The 20,038-nt window shown below is 41.7% G+C and overlaps 1 protein-coding gene across 4 annotated transcripts; it reads left to right on the forward strand.

The window, feature by feature from the left end:
- Positions 1 to 951: 951 nt before the first annotated feature.
- On the forward strand, positions 952 to 17,790 carry LOC110505433 (uncharacterized). 4 transcript variants are annotated; one of them, XM_021584637.3, is made up of 16 exons: positions 952 to 1,296; positions 2,954 to 3,043; positions 3,515 to 3,637; positions 5,681 to 5,851; positions 7,829 to 7,914; positions 8,009 to 8,248; positions 8,378 to 8,692; positions 8,823 to 9,067; positions 13,018 to 13,098; positions 13,218 to 13,286; positions 13,509 to 13,647; positions 13,777 to 13,854; positions 13,975 to 14,439; positions 15,964 to 16,150; positions 16,412 to 16,597; positions 16,827 to 17,790. In XM_021584637.3, exons 1-16 carry the CDS (start codon positions 1,276 to 1,278, stop codon positions 16,935 to 16,937), a joined length of 2,607 nt encoding a protein of 868 aa, XP_021440312.3. In that variant the 5' UTR covers positions 952 to 1,275; the 3' UTR covers positions 16,938 to 17,790. The 4 variants fall into 4 exon arrangements, with proteins under 4 accessions (XP_021440312.3, XP_090076817.1, XP_090076818.1 ...); XM_090220691.1 differs by having other exon boundaries at positions 16,834 to 17,790; XM_090220692.1 differs by lacking the exons at positions 952 to 1,296; positions 2,954 to 3,043; positions 3,515 to 3,637 and adding an exon at positions 3,886 to 4,012.
- The last annotated feature ends 2,248 nt before the right edge of the window (positions 17,791 to 20,038 follow it).

The following is a 20,038-nucleotide window of genomic DNA, read 5'->3' on the forward strand; positions in this document are numbered from 1 at the left end:
TTTAAAAATAGATGTCCTTAATGTTGTTAATAAGTAGGTATGTGTGTGGCAACATCCACACTTTTTTTCAACAGATATTGTTAATAAAACCATTCTAATAAGGCATGACATAATACAACATCCTGTTGAAACAAGGCTCATATAGCTTTATTGTTGTTGAATGGACCAAAAAAAAACAAATCTTTCCTACTGATGAGTCAACATGGTTAATCGTAGGCAGGTCCTGAGGGTCAGGTCTTGACACGTTCCTGAATAATAAAGCAACACCTGAGGGAATGGCATGTAAAACAATTGAAAAATCTTTAGGTGTTACAGGGATCTTGTAAAGTGATAAGAATTTATTATAATTCAGTAAAAGACCCTCTGCATTTACAAGTTGGCTCACCAATAGGATATTATTTCGGAAACAATATTCTAAAAACAAAGAATAATTTTTACACAATATATCCCGTTTATTCCATATATAATATCTGTGTGGAGAAAGATTATGCTTAGAAATTACGGACCATGACAAGAAAACCTTCTGATGAAAAACAAGAGTTTCACTGGAACTTTGTCAATATTATAACTGCAAATCAACATGAAGTAAAGGCCACCAAAAGTAGAGAAGACATGATGAGGAATAAAGTTCCACATAGAAGTGTGTCTCCTTAGGAATTGTTTTATCCAATTGATCAGAAAATTCACCCTACCATACTCATAAGTGTTCATTACAACAGTTTTCCTAATGTAATGTGTACGGTTTCTCCACAGAAAGTTGAAAAGCATCTGGTCTATCTCTTTGCTTATTTTATCGTCAAGATATAAAGATAGAACGGCATATGCTAGCATACAGATACCCTCAGCCTTTGTTATTAGGACTCTTCCTTTTAAAGATAAGTCCCTCTGTAGCCATTGATTAAGCTTCTTCTCTGGGTTTTTAATAAGAGGGTTAACATTTTGTAAGCCTCTAGACTGAAATCACGGCTGGTTGTGATATAGCCGGGGATCGAATCCGGGTCTGTGGTGACGCCTCTAGCACTGTGATGCAGACCAGATGCGTTGGAAAAGGATTCTAATCACATTAATCTTTATGAGAATCTGACTAGCGTCTTTCAGAAAAAGTGTAGAAGAACCTGTTGTTCTCGTCATCGCTGCTTCCGTTCTGCTGAGAAGGAGGAGTCCTGTCGCGCGCTGTATCTTGGGGTTTTGTTAGCAGGTCGTGGACAGCGCTGTGAGCACGTCTTTCTCTAGACTCCACCAACACCCACTTTTACATCTTTCTCAACGTATAACATGGACGCGGGGTTCTTCCGCGTAAGATATTTAAAGTTATACTATTACTCGTTAAATTGTGTTCCAAATGTATAATATATTCGTTTGTATTTGTAAGTATGTGCCATTGTAGACGGACGAGCTCGTGCGCCATTCCGCTGCAATGAGGAGCTAATGTAAAGATGGCGGCTGCAAGTTATCCAGCTAACTGTTAGCAAACTAGCTTAGCTATAGATATGTTGGATTGAAGCTAGCCGATAAATTGTGCGTATGTTGTGTGTTCCCATTTTCAAATGATTGTCATTACTGATGTAGTTAAGGGTGATAACTACAATAATGTGTTACCTAGTATAAGACTTGGTTTCAAAATGGGTTTGTATAATTCTAGCCATACTACTGTAACGTTAGTCGGGCTGAGTATGTTACAGTACTCGTACTCGGGCCTTATCGCACATCGAGATTAACACTAACGTTAGCTAGCAACAAACTGACGTTTATTCTCCATAATAAGTGATCATATTAGGGACTTAATTTCTACATAATTTACTTATACGTGTCACATGTTTCTAAAGTCGGCTATCTAACGTTATGTTCAACTGTTGTGACGTAGCTAACATTAGCTGACGTTCTCTTACATCGAGGCGGAATTGAGTGTTGCTGGTGGCGCGATTTAACTTTACTGCGAAAAACATCGAGTCACCGTCAGTAGATAATTGTAAGAATGTCAATTCTGAAAACGTTTACCTGTAAATGTTTGTCCAGTGCAACTGCTGTCCTTCCGCGCGATGATGAAAGTCATACTTTTTTAATAAAACATTAATAAAATACAATTGCCGTCTTTTCACTAATTTAACACAAATTAGTAAAAAGTCCGTTGTATTAAGTAAACGTTTATATTAAAAGTATGAATTTCAGCACCCCGCTTATGGACCGCAGTTGTACAGGACAAACAGGTACAGGAAAGCCTATTGACCGATGGTGACTCAATGACTACGGTTAACGTTACATGCACACAATAATGCGATTATTGTGGATAGTCAGATTAATATAATATTTTTTTAAACGTTACCATACTTTACAAGAAGAACTGATTCCCAAAAAATCCTCTTTACATGAACACTTACGAAATCAAGCTACCTGATGGCACACTGTTAAATGCAGAAAATTGCCACTCAAAATAAACGTTATACCACAGTGACCAGGTTATTTTTGGGAAGTATATATGATTGAGTTTGGACATAGAAATAGTCTCCACCTACAAACTTTATCAGAGTCATCCATTGCTCCGAACTCCGTAAACTTGTGCTAAAGAGGCAGGCGTGCACAACTTCTGCTGTGCATGTGCGCAGATGAAATACACTGCTGGAGCGCTGATTTTAAGGTGTTTACATGTCCTAATAATTTCAGATTGCTCAGAAAACCAGCTGTTTAAATTGGTGTATGCTTACTTAGATTTTGACTGTACGCCAGTTTACGATGAGCAAAGTATGTTTACATGACTTGCATAATCTGCCTACTGCCATAATCAGTTTGATATAGAATTATTCCTGTGCATGTACACGTAGCGCAATGTTATTGCTAGCAAATCGCGCGACTACTCTGCCTCGATATAAGAAAACGGAATTTAGCGTTCCTCAGCTAAGTGCGGCATGGACAAGAACAAACATTTTGTAATAGTTGATGTTTTTGTTTCTTACAGGGCACAAGTGCAGAACAGGACAATCGCTTCAGCAACAAGCAGAAGAAACTTCTAAAGCAACTGAAATTTGCAGAATGTCTGGAAAAGAAGGTATAAATAACACCCATCAAAGCACATCTTTTAATTGAATTGAAATGCCCCCACAAGTAAATATGGTAATAGCCATAACTAATATATTTTGCCTAATTTGGTTTAAAGGGATGCCCTTTACCTACTCCCCCAGAGTCAGATGAACTGGTGGATGCCATTTTTAAGTCTGCATGCAGTTTGAAGGAAGTTGCTAAATAGCGTTGGCGCAATGACTGGAAGTCTATGGGTATCCATGCTAACAGATACCCATGGACTTCCAGTCATTGCACTAGTTAGCATTGGCTCACGAAACTACCTCAAACTTACTTCATACTAGACTCTGAGACATAAAAATGGAATCCACAAGTTCATCTGACTCTGGAGAAATAGCTAAAGGGGCTCATTGTCAAAATCTCTACATATCCCTTTAAGTGTGCAATGGGTTGAAGTTAGGAACGTGTTTGAACGGCTTCCTGGTTCTTCCTCCCCTAGGTGGATATGACCAAGGTGAACCTGGAGGTCGTCAAACCTTGGATCACTCAGCGAGTGACAGAGATCCTGGGGTTCGAGGATGACGTCGTCATAGAATTTATATTTAACCAGCTGGAAGAAAAGGTAATACTATTGACTCCAATTCCTTCCTGTTCTTGTATGTACATCAGATGTTATTTGTTAACTTAATACAAGGCAAAGAGAGGTTGATTTAATCTAGTGTATTGATAAGACACAATATAAATGCAGATGGGGGAAAGAGCGACTACCGGTGTCCAATATACATAATTTGAATGACCCAAAGTTTTTGCTGTAATATGTGACAGTGCCTTTGTGCCACAGTTTTCTAATGATGATGTGATTTATGATTCAAAAGGCCTGAACCAATATGGATGTTATACCTTGCATCAGAAGTATAGCACCAACACCTTATTAGCTCTCTGCTGAGCCCAAAGTGTCACTGAGCCCAACTCTCCCTGATGCAGTGTGTGGTTTGAGGTGAGTTATGTTCAGGGATCAACATGCTAGTGATAGAAACACTTGGACAATGCCACTTTCTCCATATACTTTTGAATCGCACCGCTAGTTTTTCTTTATCTCCTCTAGCCTGTTTTTGGATGGTGAAAAAAATTGACTGGGAATACAGTTGAACTTTAGACTATTGATCCTCATTTAATTAGTTTATATTAAAATGACATCCGTAGTATCTTCAATCTGGGCTGTGGCAAAACGGTGCTTTAAACATTACCTAGCCCACTAAGTGATTTTTGAATACTATAATGCACATGGACCCTGTTCTGCATAAATAAATCAGTGCACTAGATGTCCAACGTTGTTTCCACATTGTTACATTGTCATTTGCTCCTCCTTAAAATTGCCCTCAAGTTGGGAAATCTAATCGCATGGTTAAAATAATACTTGTGCATTCTACCACATTTTCCCCCCCAGCTTAACTAGCATTTGGCCTATAAAACATGACTTCAAGGGGAAATTACATATAATTAACTGGATGAAACCCCAGAGGAAATGTTCAAGGGTATTGATAAACAACAGGTTTTTTTTTTATGAACAAATGACTCCTAACAACCCTAGGATGCTTTATATTCATACAAAGGTGTTGCTGGAATCCTGTAAGTTCTCTTACTATCTGTTTTAGTGAACCTAGCCTAATACTGGGAGGGAAAATAACATTCAGCTACCTCTTACCGACTTGATTTCTTTTCTGTGCTGTTATCTTTTGAGGGGTGGGTTTTTTAAGCTAAATGCTTTAACAGCACAGTAATAAGCAAAGTCCTTAATCGTCATTGTTAGTAAGGTAAAGGGGTATCTGACTTTAATTCTTGACCTACATGTTGAAATAAAACCCCTTTCAAATGTCTTGTGCACTCATTATTGCTTGTTCGTCTCTTGCAATTTAGATAAATGATATAACAATAAACTCAAGGTGGTTGAGTCTCAAGCACTAGGGAGTCGGAAGCAAGCCAAGGGAGCGTCTCTTTCTGCAGGAGACTCGGGCGCTCCATACCCACTGATCCTGCGGGACACGCTGAGGACACCGGGACTGTACTCGCAGTGTTGGGTTTTGATGCACTCTGTTTTGTGGATATCTGTTAATCTCTCAGAGTAGACTGGGGAGACCGAGAACAACAGGGCAGGGTAACTAGTGGGAAGACTGGCAGGGAAAGATATCTGATAGAAAATAACTATCACAATTTATGAAAATTTTAGTGATGGGTGGGGGATTTATTTTTCAGAATATTTTAAGGAAACTACCTTAATGCATGCAGTGGGGGTGCTTATACATGGATGATCTAGTTTTTGTCTCCCCTCAGATATTCTCAGTTTCAGGTTTCAATTACCTAACTAATGGGGTGGCGATAAAATTTTTGAATTGCACAATTTTATCACAGCCTCAAGTCAACAGAACAAAGTTTGTTGCCATGAAGCAGTCTGTGTTGGGGCACAGGGGTCATACTGTAGCTATTGTTTTGTTATGAGGATGGCTGCTATTATTTAGCAGGCAGGTGTAGCTTAGTGAGGAAACAAAGGGGGGGGCAGTCGCCTGAGCGAGACCCCCCCTCCCCCTCCTTTCACTCTTGTGAGTTCTCCCTCTGTGTTAAATTGGTGTGTTGTCTTTCTCTCTCCCTTGGTGTGTGTGTGTTGCAGCACCCGGACAGTAAGATGATGCAGATTAACCTGACTGGCTTCCTGAATGGGAAGAATGCCCGAGAGTTCATGAGGGACCTGTGGCCTCTGCTGCTCAGCGCTCAGGACAACATCGCCGGTATCCCCTCCGCCTTCCTAGAGCAGAAGAAAGAGGAGATCAAACAGAGACAGGTAAGCAACCAGACACAATCGCAACCTTGTCAGGCATTTGTATTAGGGCTGAATGATTTAGACGCGTGATAATTTTTTGGCACGATATTGACATTTTCTAACACTTTATTCATGGTTAAAACAAGTGTCGGGGTAGAGAACATCACTTCTAAAATGAGATCATATGAATGAATGAATACATACGGTGCTAACTAAACACAAAACTAAATGAGACAAATATTTTCCAACATGGTTGATAGATAGGATCATTACACCAACGCTACCGTTCAAAAGTTTGGGGTCACTTAGAAATGTCCCTGTTTTTGAAAGAAAGCACATTTTTGGTCAATTTTAAAGGAACATAAAATTGATCAGAAATACAGTGTAGACATTGTTAATGTTGTAGATGACTATTGTAGCTGGAAACGGGTGATTTTTAATAGAATATCTACATAGGCGTACAGAGGCCCATTATCAGCAACCATCACTCCTGTGTTCCAATGGCACGCTATGTTAGCTAATCCACGTTTATCATTTTAAAAGGCTAATTGATCATTTGAAACTCCGTTTGCAATCATGTTAGCACAGCTGAAAACTGTTCTGATTAAAGAAGCAATAAAGCTGGCCTTTAGACTAGTTTATTATCTGGAGCATCAGCATTTGTGGGTTCGATTACAGGCTCAAAATGGCCAGAAACAAAGAGCTTTCCTCTTAAGCACACAATGCACTAGGGCATCCACCCACGGTGCTTAGCATTTTGTCCAGCTAGCAGCAGGTAACTTGGTCACGGAAATCAGAAAAGCAATCACATTAAATTGTTTACCTTTGATGAGCTTCGGATGTTTTCACTCACGAGACTCCCAGTTAGACAGCCAATGTTGCTTTTTTCCAAAAATATTATTTTTGTAGGCGAAATAGCTCAGTTTGTTCTTCACGTTTGGCTGAGAAATCGCCCGGAAATTGCAGTCACAGAAACGCTGAAAAATATTCCAAATTAGCTCCATAATATTGACAGAAACATGGCAAACGTTGTTTATAATCAATCCTCAGGGTGTTTTTCAAATATCTATTCGATAATATATCCACCGGGACAATTGGTTTTTCAGTAGGACCGATTGGAATAATGGCTACCTCTGTATTTTACGCGAGAATCACTCTGGGTCAGGTGACCAGTTGCGGTCAGGTGACCAGTTGCGCAATGTAGCTGCTTACGGGTATTCGTCAACATAAATGCGTAAAACTACGTCACAATGCTGTAGACACCTTGGGGAATATGGAGAAAAAGTAATCTGGTTGATAGCCCATTTACTGCTCAATAGGGACGCATTGGAACGCAGAGCTTTCAAAACATGAGGCACTTCCTGATTGGATTTTTCTCAGGCTTTTGCAGGCAATATCAGTTCTGTTATACTCACAGACAATATTTTTACAGTTTTGGAAACTTTAGTGTTTTCTATCCTAAGCTGTCAATTATATGCATATTCTAGCATCTTGTCCTGACAAAATATCCCGTTTACTACGGGAACGTTATTTTTCCAAAAATGAAAATACTGCCCCCTAGTCACAAGGTTAAAGCATATGGATGTCTGGTAAGTTAAAATCTTGCCGGCCGCCAAATTTTCCTAACGAAAACCCTGGTCTACGGGTGTCTGTTTTCTTTTCGTTAGCACTAGCAGCACTCGTGTTTCCAACACATTTTGGAGGGGAAGCACTTTCTCTCCTCACCTGCAGCTAACTGCATGTTTTAAGGGGACACTTAAAGATTGACCAGCATGTGTGAGAGTGAGCGCAAGCTTGTGATTGGTCAGCATCCTCTGCGTGTGAACGGAGTCTAGCGCATCTCATTGGAGGAGGCACCATAGTCTAGTTTGTTTTATCAGAGAATCTCAGCTTCATGCGAGAGAGATTGCAATTTTGAATTGATTTCGATTTAATCGTGCAGCCCTAATTTGTTCAGTGTTTTACTGCTTTGACCTCGCATGCTGTTGTCTGTTGCAGATTGAGCAAGAGAAGCTCGCTTCTCTGAAGAAGATTGATGATGAGAAGAAGGAAAAGGAAAACAGAGAAAGGGAGAGCCCCAGAAGGTGAGAATGGCAGTAAATAAAAGCACTTGGAAGTCGACCTCAATCAAAATGTAAAAGAGTTCATATGGCATTGGCTTTTGTTGTTGTGGTACAGGAGGAAGTCAAGGTCACAGTCTCCACGGCGACGATCTCCAGTGAAGAGGGAGAGGAAGCGCAGTCACTCCCGCTCACCGAGGCGTAAGCCAAGTCCCAGCAGCTCCCCTCCACCACCAGCCCCAGCTGTCACCCTTGTCAGTGTTACCCTGCCCCAGAGCACTGAGGAGCCCCAGCCTGAGCCAGACACCTCAGAGAGCACCATACCTGAGCCAGTCATTCAGGAGGCCTCCTCCACCAGGTAAGGGAAAGGTTTGGGCACCGACTGTATCTGGAAATATGCAGGGATGGGATTTGTCCAGATTGTTGATTCCATTCTTGACTTCTTGACAAAATGTAATCTAATTTGTAGTATGTTTTAATTTTCCAGTGATGTGGTAAAGCCGGACACTGTGGTTGTGGTTCCTGACTCTGTGACTGAGGTCAAAGAACCCTCCCCAGATAAGGCTCCTAAAAAGGATAGGCTCAAGCCCAGGGAAAGGGAGAAGGACAGCAGGAGAGACAGGCCCCACCACCGCTCTCGCTCCCATTCCCGCTCCCGCAGACGACCCAGATCACGCTCCAGGTCTTACTCCCCCCGGCGGAGGCTGAGCCCCAGGAGACGGTTGTCCCCTCGTCGTAGGAGCCCCCCCAGACGTGGCCCCCCAGGCCCCAGACACAGGCGCAGTCGCTCCCCTGTCCGCAGGTGAGTGGAGGGCCATAGAAGTATAGCAGAAGTGCCTGTCACTGAAGCTGTCATGAACAGCCTTTCGGAATTAACTAGCTACCTTACCAAACAGCAGTTGTGGTTGATTTGTTCTGTTTGTATCCCATAGACGGCGCTCTCGCTCCCCATCATCCTCTGGGAGCAGCTCCACGTCTCACTCACCTCATAAGAAGGCAATGAAGAGAACGTCAACCACACCACCCAGAAAACAGCCCCGCGGCCATGCAGCTGATCCCTCCCTCAGCCCCTCCAGGAGAAGAGCCCCCAATGGCAGCCCCTCTGGGAAGACACAACGCTCTGCCTCCCCGCGGGCCAGAAAGGGCCGGGCCTCAGCCTCCCCATCCAGATCAGCTGGTATGTTAGCTCTACTTACTTTTCTCCATTCCATAATAAACAAAATTATAATTGCAACATGTGAAGTGTTAGTCCCATGTTTCATGGGTTGAAATAAAAGATCCAAAAATGTTTCCATATGCACAAAAAGCTTACTTAAAATGTTGTGTACAAATTAGTTTACATCCCTGTTAGTGAGCAATTCTCCGTTGCCAAGATAATCCATCCAACTGACAGCTGTGGCATATCAGGAAGATGATTATACAGCATGGTCATTACACAAAAGGCCATTCTAAAATGTGCAGGTTTGTCACATTACATCTTGTCCTGACACAATATCCTGTTTACTACGGGAACGTTATTTTTTCAAAAATGAAAATACTGCCCCCTAGTCACAAGGTTAATGCAATCGCTTTGTCAGATTTCAAAAAAGCTTTACGGCAAAACTGTTACACTGTTCAATAATCTGAGAACAGTGTTCAGCCACAAAAGCAAGCCATACAGTTACCCGCCAAGTTGTGGAGTCAACAAAAGTCATAAATAGCATTATAAATCTTCACTTACCTTTGCTGATCTTTGTCGGAATGGACTCCCACTTCCACAAGAAATGTTTGTTTTGTTCGATATATACCAACGTTTTGTTTGCACGTTTAGTTCACTATTCCAAAGGCACAATGCGCGAGCACAAAATCCAGACTAAAAGTGAAGTTCCATTACAGTTTGTAGAAACATGTCAAACGATGTTTACAATCAATCCTTGGTCTTTTTATAATCGATCTTCAATAAAATTCCAACCGGACAATAGAGTATTCATTACAGAGGAAAAAGAAGGCACGGCGTGCCCGCATGACCGTGCAGTAAACAACTGATTTGGCCACAGCCTAGTCCATTTGTTGAAACAGCACTTATTTGACCCCCTTCCACAATAGAAGCCTCAAACAACTTTCTCAGGTTTTCACCTGCCATATGAGTTCTGTTATACTTAGACATCATTCAAACAGTTTTAGAAACTTCAGTGTTTTCTATCCAATACTACTACTAATATGCATATATTAGCATCTGGGACAGAGTAGCAGGCAGTTTACTCTGGGCACCTTATTCATCCAAGCTACCCTGTCACCAAGAAGTTAAGCGCCTTGTTGCGAACAGGATGCATGTTTTGGAATATTTCTGTTCTGTACAGGCTTTCTCCTTTTCACTTTGTCATTTTAGATTAGTGTTGTGGAGTAACTACAATGTTCATCCATCCTCAGATCACAGCCATTAAACTGTAACTGTTTTAAAATCACCCTTGGCCACATGGTGAAATCCCTGAGCAGTTTCCTTCCTCTCCGGCAAATGAGTTAGGAAGGACACCTGTATTTTTTTGTAATGACTCACCCAAAGCCAAATTAATAACTTCACCATGCTCAAAGGGATATTCAGTTTCTGCTTTTTTAAAGTATTAAAAGTATAAATAATTTTCTTGTTTTTAAAATGTACAGATTGCCAAGGGCACACTCCAACACTCAGACATTATTTACAGGAGATTTATTTGTTTAGTGAGTCCACCAGATCAGAGTCAGTAGGGATGACCATGTGTTTTCTTTTAAGTGTGTGAATTGGAACATTTTCCTGTCTTGCTAAGCATTCAATATGTAATGAGTACTTTTGGCTGTCAGGGAATTTTTTTTTTTTTAGGATTGTGGTGAAGTAAAAGTAAAAAAATATAAATAAAGTACAGATTAGAGGTCGACCGATTTAATATTTTTCAACGCCGATACCGATTATTGGAGGACCAAAAAAGCCGGGGGGAAATGTATTTGTAATAATGACAATTACAACAATACTGAATTAACACTTATTTTAACTTAATATAATACATCAATAAAATCTATTTAGCCGCAAGTAGATAACGAAACATGTTCAGTTTGGTTTAAATAATGCAAAAAGTGTTGGAGAAGAAAGTAAAAGTGCAATATGTGCCATGTAAGAAAGCTAACGTTTCAGTTCCTTGCTCAGAACATGAGAACATATGAAAGCTTGTGGTTCCTTTTAACATGAGTCTTCAATATTCCCAGGTAAGAAGTTTTAGGTTGTAGTTATTACAGGAATTATAGGACTATTTCCCTCTATACCATTTGTATTTCATTAACCTTTGACTATTGGATATTCTTATAGGCACTTTAGTATTGCCAGTGTAACAGTATAGCCTTCGTCCCTTTCCTCGCTGGGCTCGAACCAGCAACACAACGACAACAGCCACCACATTGAAGCAGCGTTACCCATGCAGAGCAAGGGAAACAACCACCCCAAGGCTCAGAGCGAGTGAAGTTTGAAACGCTATTAGCGCATGCTAACTAGCCAACCATTTCACTTCGGTCACACCAGCCTCATCTTGGGAGTTGATAGGTTTGAAGTCATAAACAGCGCAATGCTTGACTCACAACGAAGAGCTGCTGGCAAAACACACGAAAGTGCTATTTGACTGAATGTTTACGCGCCTGCTTCTGCCTACCACCGCTCAGTCAGATACTTGTATGCTTGTATGCTCAGTCAGATTGTAAGCAACACAGGACATGCTAGATAATATCTAGTAATATCATCAACCATGTGTAGTTAACTAGTGATTATGATTGATTGTTTTTATAAGATACGTTTAATGCTAGCTAGCAACTTACGCAAATGCAGTAAGCCAAGGTAACAGGCAGTCTCCTTGTGGAGTGCAACGAGAGAGGCAGGTCGTTATTGCGTTGGACTAGTTAACTGTAAGGTTGCAAGATTGGAACCCCGAGCTGATAAGGGGAAAATCTGTCATTCTGCCCCTGAACGAGGCAGTTAACCCACCATTCGTTCCTAGGCCGTCATTGAAAATAACAATGTGTTCTTAACTGACTTGCCTAGTTAAATAAAGGTGTAAAAAAATAAATAAATTGGCGCCCAAAAATACCAATTTCCGATTGTTATGAAAACTTGAAATCGGCCCTAATTAATCGGCCGACCTCTACTACAGGTACCCCCCAAAATGACTTAAGTAAAAAGAACTTGAAGGTATTAAGTAGTTTACTCCACTGGTTATAGCTGTGTCATTCTCATTGAAAGCAAGTCTAAGAAGCGGTATATATGTTCTATGTGCGCCAATTCTATGTCAAGTTTGAGTCTTTTACGTTCAGTTTTGTACACCGGCTGAAAATACTGTTTTTGTATACAGCAGTTTAGATGGTTCAATAATTCTCTACGCTATACGTGCTTGTTTTGTCACACAACCTGAAATTAGGCAAACTATTCAAATTTTAGCAACCAGGAAATGGCGGTGCGATTTCTACATAGTGCAGCTTTAAACAGTTTCCGGGTGGATATTCTATCTTTTGGTGTTTTTTTTCATTAGTCCACTGTTGATACAGTCCCAGTGTTGTGCATGTCAAGTTTAAGATATTGGCATTTTGCATTATGATGACGTGACAGTTTTACATTTAATTTTTATTTTTTTAGAGTATCTTTAACTTGACTGCAGACATGCCAAACATTTTGGGACTGTATCAACAATGGTCTGTAATGAACTCAGCCCTATCCAACTTCCTCACCTTTCAAACATGGGACTCCCTCACCTCATAGTGACCGTCTTGTCACATGATCAGTCAGTGGGAGTGTGATACACAACCATTCCTGGATGCTCTTTTAGAGGAAGGGTTTATGTCTATACAATCAGTGACCTGGAAACTGTTTACATTACTTCATCTCAAATCCCTGGATAACTATTCCTAACTAACTAACCAGGCTGGCCTGGTTACAGAAGTGGGACACTTTGTGGCCTTACTGGCAGGCCTTGGCTAATGGAAACTGCTGAATCATAAACCTCTTTTCAGGCTGCAGCAAGCATCCTCTTCAAGCATGATGTCACTCCTACTACTAGTGTTATACAAGCATTTGTATTTGTGAATGAGTGTTCTTGCTGGAAAGATTCTGGCAACTAAAACAGTTTTGATTTTCAGGGTCAAAGAAGAAACCAGGAACGAGGAACGATTCACCGTCCCCTGTTCCGAAACCCAGGCAGTCTGAGGCATCAGAGTCAGGTGTGTTTGCCTTCTAGTGCCTGTCTGTCTCGGTCTGGTGTGATGCACCGTGGGTGGATGGTTGGGTTTTTAGCGGTTTTCTATAGCTCTGAATGGGGACTCAATGCTTTGCATTTCAGAGGGGGCTACAGCCGATTCTGTGCAGCAGCGACGTCAGTATCGCAGGCAGAATCGGGAAACGTCTTCAGGTTACAAGCATTTTTATTTTGTGTTCCCCACCTCACCCCATCTTTTTTTTCTAACCCACTCTGTGTCCGTCTCGTCTTGCACCCTCATCTTGAGGGTCCTCGTCTTGCACCCTCATCTTGTGGGTCCTAAGCCCCACCTAGGTGGGGTTTTGCCCCCTTTGAAACATCCACATGTTGCTACTGGGAAATGACGTGTGCTGTTTTCTTTCGGATTCGTAACAGAGGCTGGATCATCATCATCCTCAGAAGGTGAGGGGTCCAAGAGGCCGGGCAGGGGGCCAGTGGCGAGGAACGGGGATGTCAGGCGGCGGCGCAGTCACTCGCCCTCCCCCAGGAGACGACACCGGGATGGCTCCCCCAGGTTAGCTACGGACAGTTCTCTAATGCAGTCATGATTATAGATTTTGGACGTTTTTCCCATACCAACAAGACACACACACTGTCTGTCCCACATGCATTCCTCATGTAAGTCTTTGTTTTCCCTCTACAGAAAAAGACGCTCTCCTTCCCTCGGAGGACGCAGATCTCCCCCAAGGCGTCGCAGATCTCCCTCTCCTCCTAGGCGCAGGTAAAAGACTTGACGCCTTCTTGTTTTAGGTTCCCTCATTACTGAGAATTCTCCAGAATTCAGTGCACCACACCTGAGATTCAAAAAATAACTTGTCTCGTATGACCTCTGTTTCCCCAGGTCTCCCTCTCCACCACCTCGCAGACGCTCCCCCTCCCCCAGACGGTACTCTCCACCCATCCAGCGGCGATACAGCCCCACTCCTTTGGGCCCACAGAAAAGAAGGCTGTCAGGGTCTCCCTCTCCCAAACGCCTATCCCCGGTGCCCAAGCGCCGTCCCTCCAGGTCCCCTAAGCGCAGGAGTCCCCCTCCCCAAAAGAGACGCACACCTCCCTCATCCACCTCTCCCCCCAGACACAGGAGAAGCCCCATGCTCCCATCCAACCGACCAGGCCGGGACACTCGCTCACCCCCCCTTGCTCACAGTAACCGCCTGTCCCCTTCCCCTGCCAACCGTGGCCGAACCAGTCCTCTAGGGCGCTTTGACACCTCTCCACCTGGACAGAGGCGCCAGGTGTCCCCCTCACACGGCAACAGGGCAATCCGCAGGGTGTCCCGGACACCAGAGCCCCGCAAGAACCAGAGGTAAGCAGCCTCTAATTGGCCTTATTAACGCAATAGCTTCTGCTGCACATCAATAACTCCCACCACTATTAGATGTACGCTGAGTGTACAAAACATTAGGAACACCTTTCTAACATTTAGCTGCACCTCCTTTTGTCCTCAACATCCTCAATTCGTTGGGCCATGGACTCCACAAGGTGTCGAAAGCATTCCACAGGGATACTGGCCCATGTTGACTCCAATGCCTTTCCATAGTTGCCAAGTTGGCTGGATGTGCTTTGGTTCATGGACCATTCTTGATACACACGTGAAACTGTTGAGCATGAAAAACCCAGCAGCGTTGAAGTTCTTGACACACTCAAAACCGGTGCGCCTCACACCCACCATACTCCGTTCAAAGGCATTTAAGTAGTTTTTCTTGCCCAGTTACCCTCTGAATGGCACACCTACACAATTCATGTCTCAAATGTCTTAAGGATTAAAAATGCTTTAATGCAACCGCTGTGTCAGATTTGAAAAGCTTTACGGAAAAAGTAAACCATGCAATCTGAGTACGGCGCTCAGACAAACAAATACAGATATCTGCCATGTTGGAGTCAACAGAAGTCAGAAATAACATTACATATTCACTTACCTTTGATCTTCATCAGAATGCACTTCCAGGAATCCCAGTTCCACAATAAATGTTTGATTTGTTCGATAATGTCAATTTATGTCCAAATACCTCCTTTTGTTAGCGCGTTTGGTAAACAAATCCAAACTAACGAAGCGCATTCACTAGTTGCAGACGAAATGTCAAAAAGTTCCGTTACAGACCGTAGAAACTTGTCAAACGATGTATGGAATTAATCTTTAGGATGTTTTTAACAAATCTTCAATAATATTCCAACCGGAGAATTCCTTTGTCTTCAGAAAGCAAAGGAATGGGAGATATCTCATGTGAAATGCGTGTGACCAGCGGTTGACTGCTGGCAGACCTCTGACTCATTCCCCTCTCATTCAGCCCCCCTTCATTGTAGAAGCCTCAAACAAGTTTCTAAAGACAGTTGACATCTAGTGCAAGCCTTAGGAAGTGCAACATGACCAATATCCCACTGTAACTTCAATAGGGGCCCGAGTTAAAAATTGACCAACCTCAGATTTCCCACTTCCTGGTTGGATTATTTCTCTGTTTTTTGCCTGCCATATGAGTTCTGTTATACTCAGACATCATTCAAACAGTTTAGAAATGTCTGTGTTTTCTGTCCAATACAAATAGTAATATGCATATATTAGCAACTGGGACTGAGGAGCAGGTAGTTTACTCTGGGCACCTTATTCATCCAAGCTACTCAATACTGCCCCCCCCCAACCATAAGAAGGTAACTTGTCTCCTCCCCTTCATCTACACTGGTTTTTAAGTGGATTTAACAAGTGACATCAAAAGGGGATCATAGCTTTCACCTGGTCAGTTTGTCATGGAAAGAGCAGGTGTTCCTAATGTTTGTACATTCAGTGTACGTTCCAGATATATCACACCTTTTCTCTCCGGTTTCTCCTTATCAGAGCCTCTCAGAGCCCCCAGCCGATGAGGAGAGTGTCATCAAGGTCACCGTCTGGTTCCCCTAAACCAGGAGCCCTGAAACGGCCAGCTTCAGGCTCCCCTTCTCCAGGCCACTCAGCCAGTGGATCCCCACCTGCACCCCCGGCTAAAAAGGCCAGCAGCGGCTCTGGCAGCCCTTCTCCAAACAAGGTGAGTTTTTAAAGCTGCTATTTGTTAATAGTACGATGTGAGATTAAACATTTTGTTTGACTCAACTAAGTGGCTAGATAGGGGAGTTCACCTGTGAGTAAAAGCTGGTGTGTGTTTCTGGGCACCAATACCATAACATTTTGCAAGACTGTGAAGAGGTTTAACCAATGAAGGTCATCATGCCCTCTGCTTGGCCCTTCTCACTAAATGCCAACGAAATACTTACTCACTCGTGGTATTGCTTTGTAATCCCTTTCTCAGAATTCTGACACTGAGCCTGGAGGAAAGAAAAACAAGAAGAAGAAGAAGGAAAAGAAACACAAGAAGGAGAAGAAGCATAAGAAGCACAAGAAACACAAGAAGGAGAAGTGTGATGTGCCGGTTGCTGCTGGGGATGACCAGGAGAACCAGGGGATGGAGGGCGACGCAGCCTCCAACTCAAAAAAGGTGAAGTCTACTCTTCTGATTTACTGAGGGATTTTAGCATGCTTCACATATCATCTAAGCATTTCATTCAAGATTAACAAAGTCAGACAAGGTTGTAGAAGTTGACTTGTGCACCATCAGCTAATGTATTCCTTTATTCTATTACTATGATGAAGCATGCTGCAGCATCATACCACCTACCTTGCAACGTAACCGAAATATGATATAATTAATGCTACCTTTCCTTAAGGAATCAGACAGTGAAGTAGAAGAGTGTCTGGACGACCTGGAGAAGCACCTGAGAGAGAAGGCACTGCGTTCCATGAGGAAAGCTGGAAAGCTGTCCCCTCCACTGTCCTGAGAAGCCCGGTCACTCCCCTCCCTCTTTCTCCTCCCTTTTTCTTCTTTCCTGATTTTCCATTCCCTTTGTTTAGAATTTTTCGTTAACCTTGTTCAGCTTTAGAATGTACAAATTGTTTATTCTTTAGTTTTTGTTTTCTTTTTACGGGTTTGGTAATCTATTGAAATATATTTTTTATCAAGAGCTTGGTATGTCACGAGATCTCCCAATTAATATTATTTTCTAATATTTTACCCAAAGTGTGTTATTGCTTATATCCAAACTGTAAAACTATCTTTGTTGGACCCCTTAATTTTCAAGATAATATCAGGGATGGGAACGGTTTCATTATGATGCTTGCATTGTACAAGTTTCTCATACTACGACATTCAAAAGATTTGACTTTGGGAATTTAGGATTGCATGTGCAGCTAGCGTGTCTCTGCTCTGATGTGCATGAAATGGACTGTAAAAAGCAAATACACCGATCAAAGCTGTCACTTTTCCCTTTTGTCAGCAGGCATTGTATGGCATTGCTATGCTGTTTGCTCTCTAAAATGGGGAATGAATCCAAGCAGTCTTTTCCCCCTTTTTGTTATGTAATAGAGGTGTTTGGCCTTCCATAAAATTCTGTCTTAGAAAAAGTCTACACAAGTTTAAAAAGAACTGGATTTTTCATGAGGATTCTGACCTCACCAGAGAGCCGGGGTTTGATTTCCCACATGGGTTGATATGCAGTCATACTTTGAGTTCACACTGGTCCACTCTTGCTTTGAGCTATTCATTTTTGTGGGACTGCTATTTGACTTGTATTTAAAAACTTGTGCTCTTGTCATCCTTTCAGAATTAAAAGATTTTTTTATATTAAAACTAAAGTGATTATGTTGTATTCTAAATTCATGGTTAAGGCCTCTCAGAAAACAGGGTTGGCCACTTAAAAGAAATCTTAGATATTAAATCCCATGTTTTTAGAGGGTCTGGTACAAGTTCTCGCTGACATTTTCGCTTAAATGGATCTGTGGACACCGTAGATCAAAATGACTTTCATTGGGCGATAGCCCTGGTTCCCACTGACACGCTAGTCTATTTTTTTTTTTGCTAAGGATGCAAAATCTGAAACCAGCTGGGATGTCCACAGATCGATGGAATGTCCCTCCTACCATTTTCATTCGCTCTTCCGACAGTCCAACTCCTTGCTGAACCCTACGTCACAGCCACTGACAAAGCACATGCCTGCAATCCTTACATTGTAGCGCAGCAGGAGAGAATTTCATCACTAGCACATTGAGATTGATTAATAGTCATTCATCTAAATAATTGTTCTTTTTTTTAGCAGAAACACTTTCATAGATGGACAAGATTTGTATGAGATTGAAGGTGAGTTCCTAATGAGTTCTGGAAGCCAAGCTAGAGCGCAGATGTTAACAGCTGTGCTGGCAGATGTTTTGATCAAGGGCCCTTGAGAAAATATGCACATTTTTTCTAACTCTAAACAAACATGTATTTTACAGTTATAAGGAACGTGAACTGAGTTTTACAATTTGATTATGATATATTTAAAAAGCGTACGTCATTTTAAGCCTTATAGTTTTGTTGAATATGAAATGCATCTATTTTTATACAGTTGAAGTCAGAAGTTTACATACACTTACGTTGAAGTCATTTAAACTCGTTTTTCAACCACTCCACAAACTTCTTTTTGACAAACTATAGTTTTGGCAGGTTGGTTGGGACATCTACTTTGTGCATGACACAAGTAGTTTTTCAACAAATTGATTAGACAGATTATTTCACATTCACTATATCACAATTCCAGTGGGTCAGAAGTTTGCATACACTAAGTTGACTGCCTTTAAACCGGTTGGAAAATTCCAGTAAATTATGTCATAGCTTTAGATGCTTCTGATAGGCTAATTGACATAAGTTGAGTCAATTGGAAGTGTACCTGTGGATGTAGTTCAATGGTCTACCTTCAAACTCGGTGCCCCTTTGCTTGACATCATGGGAAAATCAAAAGAAATCAGCCAAGACCTCAGGGGAAAAAAATGGTAGACTTCCACAAGTCTGGTTCATTCTTGAGATGAATTTCCAACGCCTGAAGGTACCACGTTCATCTGTACAAACAATCGTACGCAAGTATAAACAATATGGGACCACGCAGCCGTCATACCGCTCAGGAAGGAGAAGCGTTCTGTCTCCTAGAGATGAACGTACTTTGGTGCAAATCAATAACGGCAGCAAAGGACCATGTGAAGATGCTGGAGGAAACACCAGCTCTGTAAGGAGGAATGGGCCAAAATTAAACCTATTGTGGGAAGCTTGTGGAAGGCTACCCAAAACGTTTGACCCATGTTAAACAATTTAAAGGCAATGCTACCAAATACTAATTGAGTGTATGTAAACTTCTGACCCACTGGGAATGTGATGGAAGAAATAAAAGCTGAAATAACATTCTCTACTATTATTCTGACATTTCACATTCTTAAAATAAATGAGTGATCCTAACTGACCCAAGACAGGGAATTTTTACTCTGATTAAATGTCAGCAATTGTGAACCTGAGTTTAAATGTATTTGGCTAAGGTGTATGTAAACTTCCGACTTCAACTGTATGTACTGTGTACTTGAGCTGGTGTCCTCAAGTGACTACACATCAGCATTTTATAACTATTTTTACCAGAAAGGTGAGATTTTAACCTTTCTTGGAGTATGCCGCATTACTAGTTAATGTTTATGGTACCCTCGTGATTATTACTTTCGGGGATTGCATAGATAAAAAATATATGTATTTTATATGTAAATTTGAATTGTGCAGCATGAAATTATAGTAGGGGTACTGAGTGGTGTGCATTGCTAATACAGTGGGGTAAAAAAGTATAGTCAGCCACCAATTGTGCAAGTTCTCCCACTTAAAAAGATGAGAGGCCTGTAATTCCATCATAGGTACACTTCAACTATGACAGACAAAATGAGAAAAGTATTTAAGTATTTGGTCACCTACAAACAAGCAAGATTTCTGGCTCTCACAGACCTGTAACTTCTTTAAGAGGCTCCTCTGTCCTCCACTCGTTACCTGTATTAATGGCACCTGTTTGAACTTGTTATCAGTATAAAAACACCTGTC

The sequence above is a fragment of the Oncorhynchus mykiss genome, chromosome 25 (genome assembly GCF_057628025.1).
Source record: "Oncorhynchus mykiss isolate SJ-2025 chromosome 25, ASM5762802v1, whole genome shotgun sequence".
NCBI classification, from domain to species: Eukaryota; Metazoa; Chordata; class Actinopteri; order Salmoniformes; family Salmonidae; genus Oncorhynchus; species Oncorhynchus mykiss.

Excerpts from the sequence above, each read along its gene's own strand:
- LOC110505433 (XM_021584637.3), top strand. The coding sequence starts at position 1,276 with ATGGACGCGGGGTTCTTCCGC. Across the intron at positions 8,249-8,377 it reads CAGGAGGCCTCCTCCACCAG|TGATGTGGTAAAGCCGGACA; the intron begins GTAAGGGAAAGG and ends TTAATTTTCCAG. Across the intron at positions 16,151-16,411 it reads GCAGCCCTTCTCCAAACAAG|AATTCTGACACTGAGCCTGG; the intron begins GTGAGTTTTTAA and ends TCCCTTTCTCAG.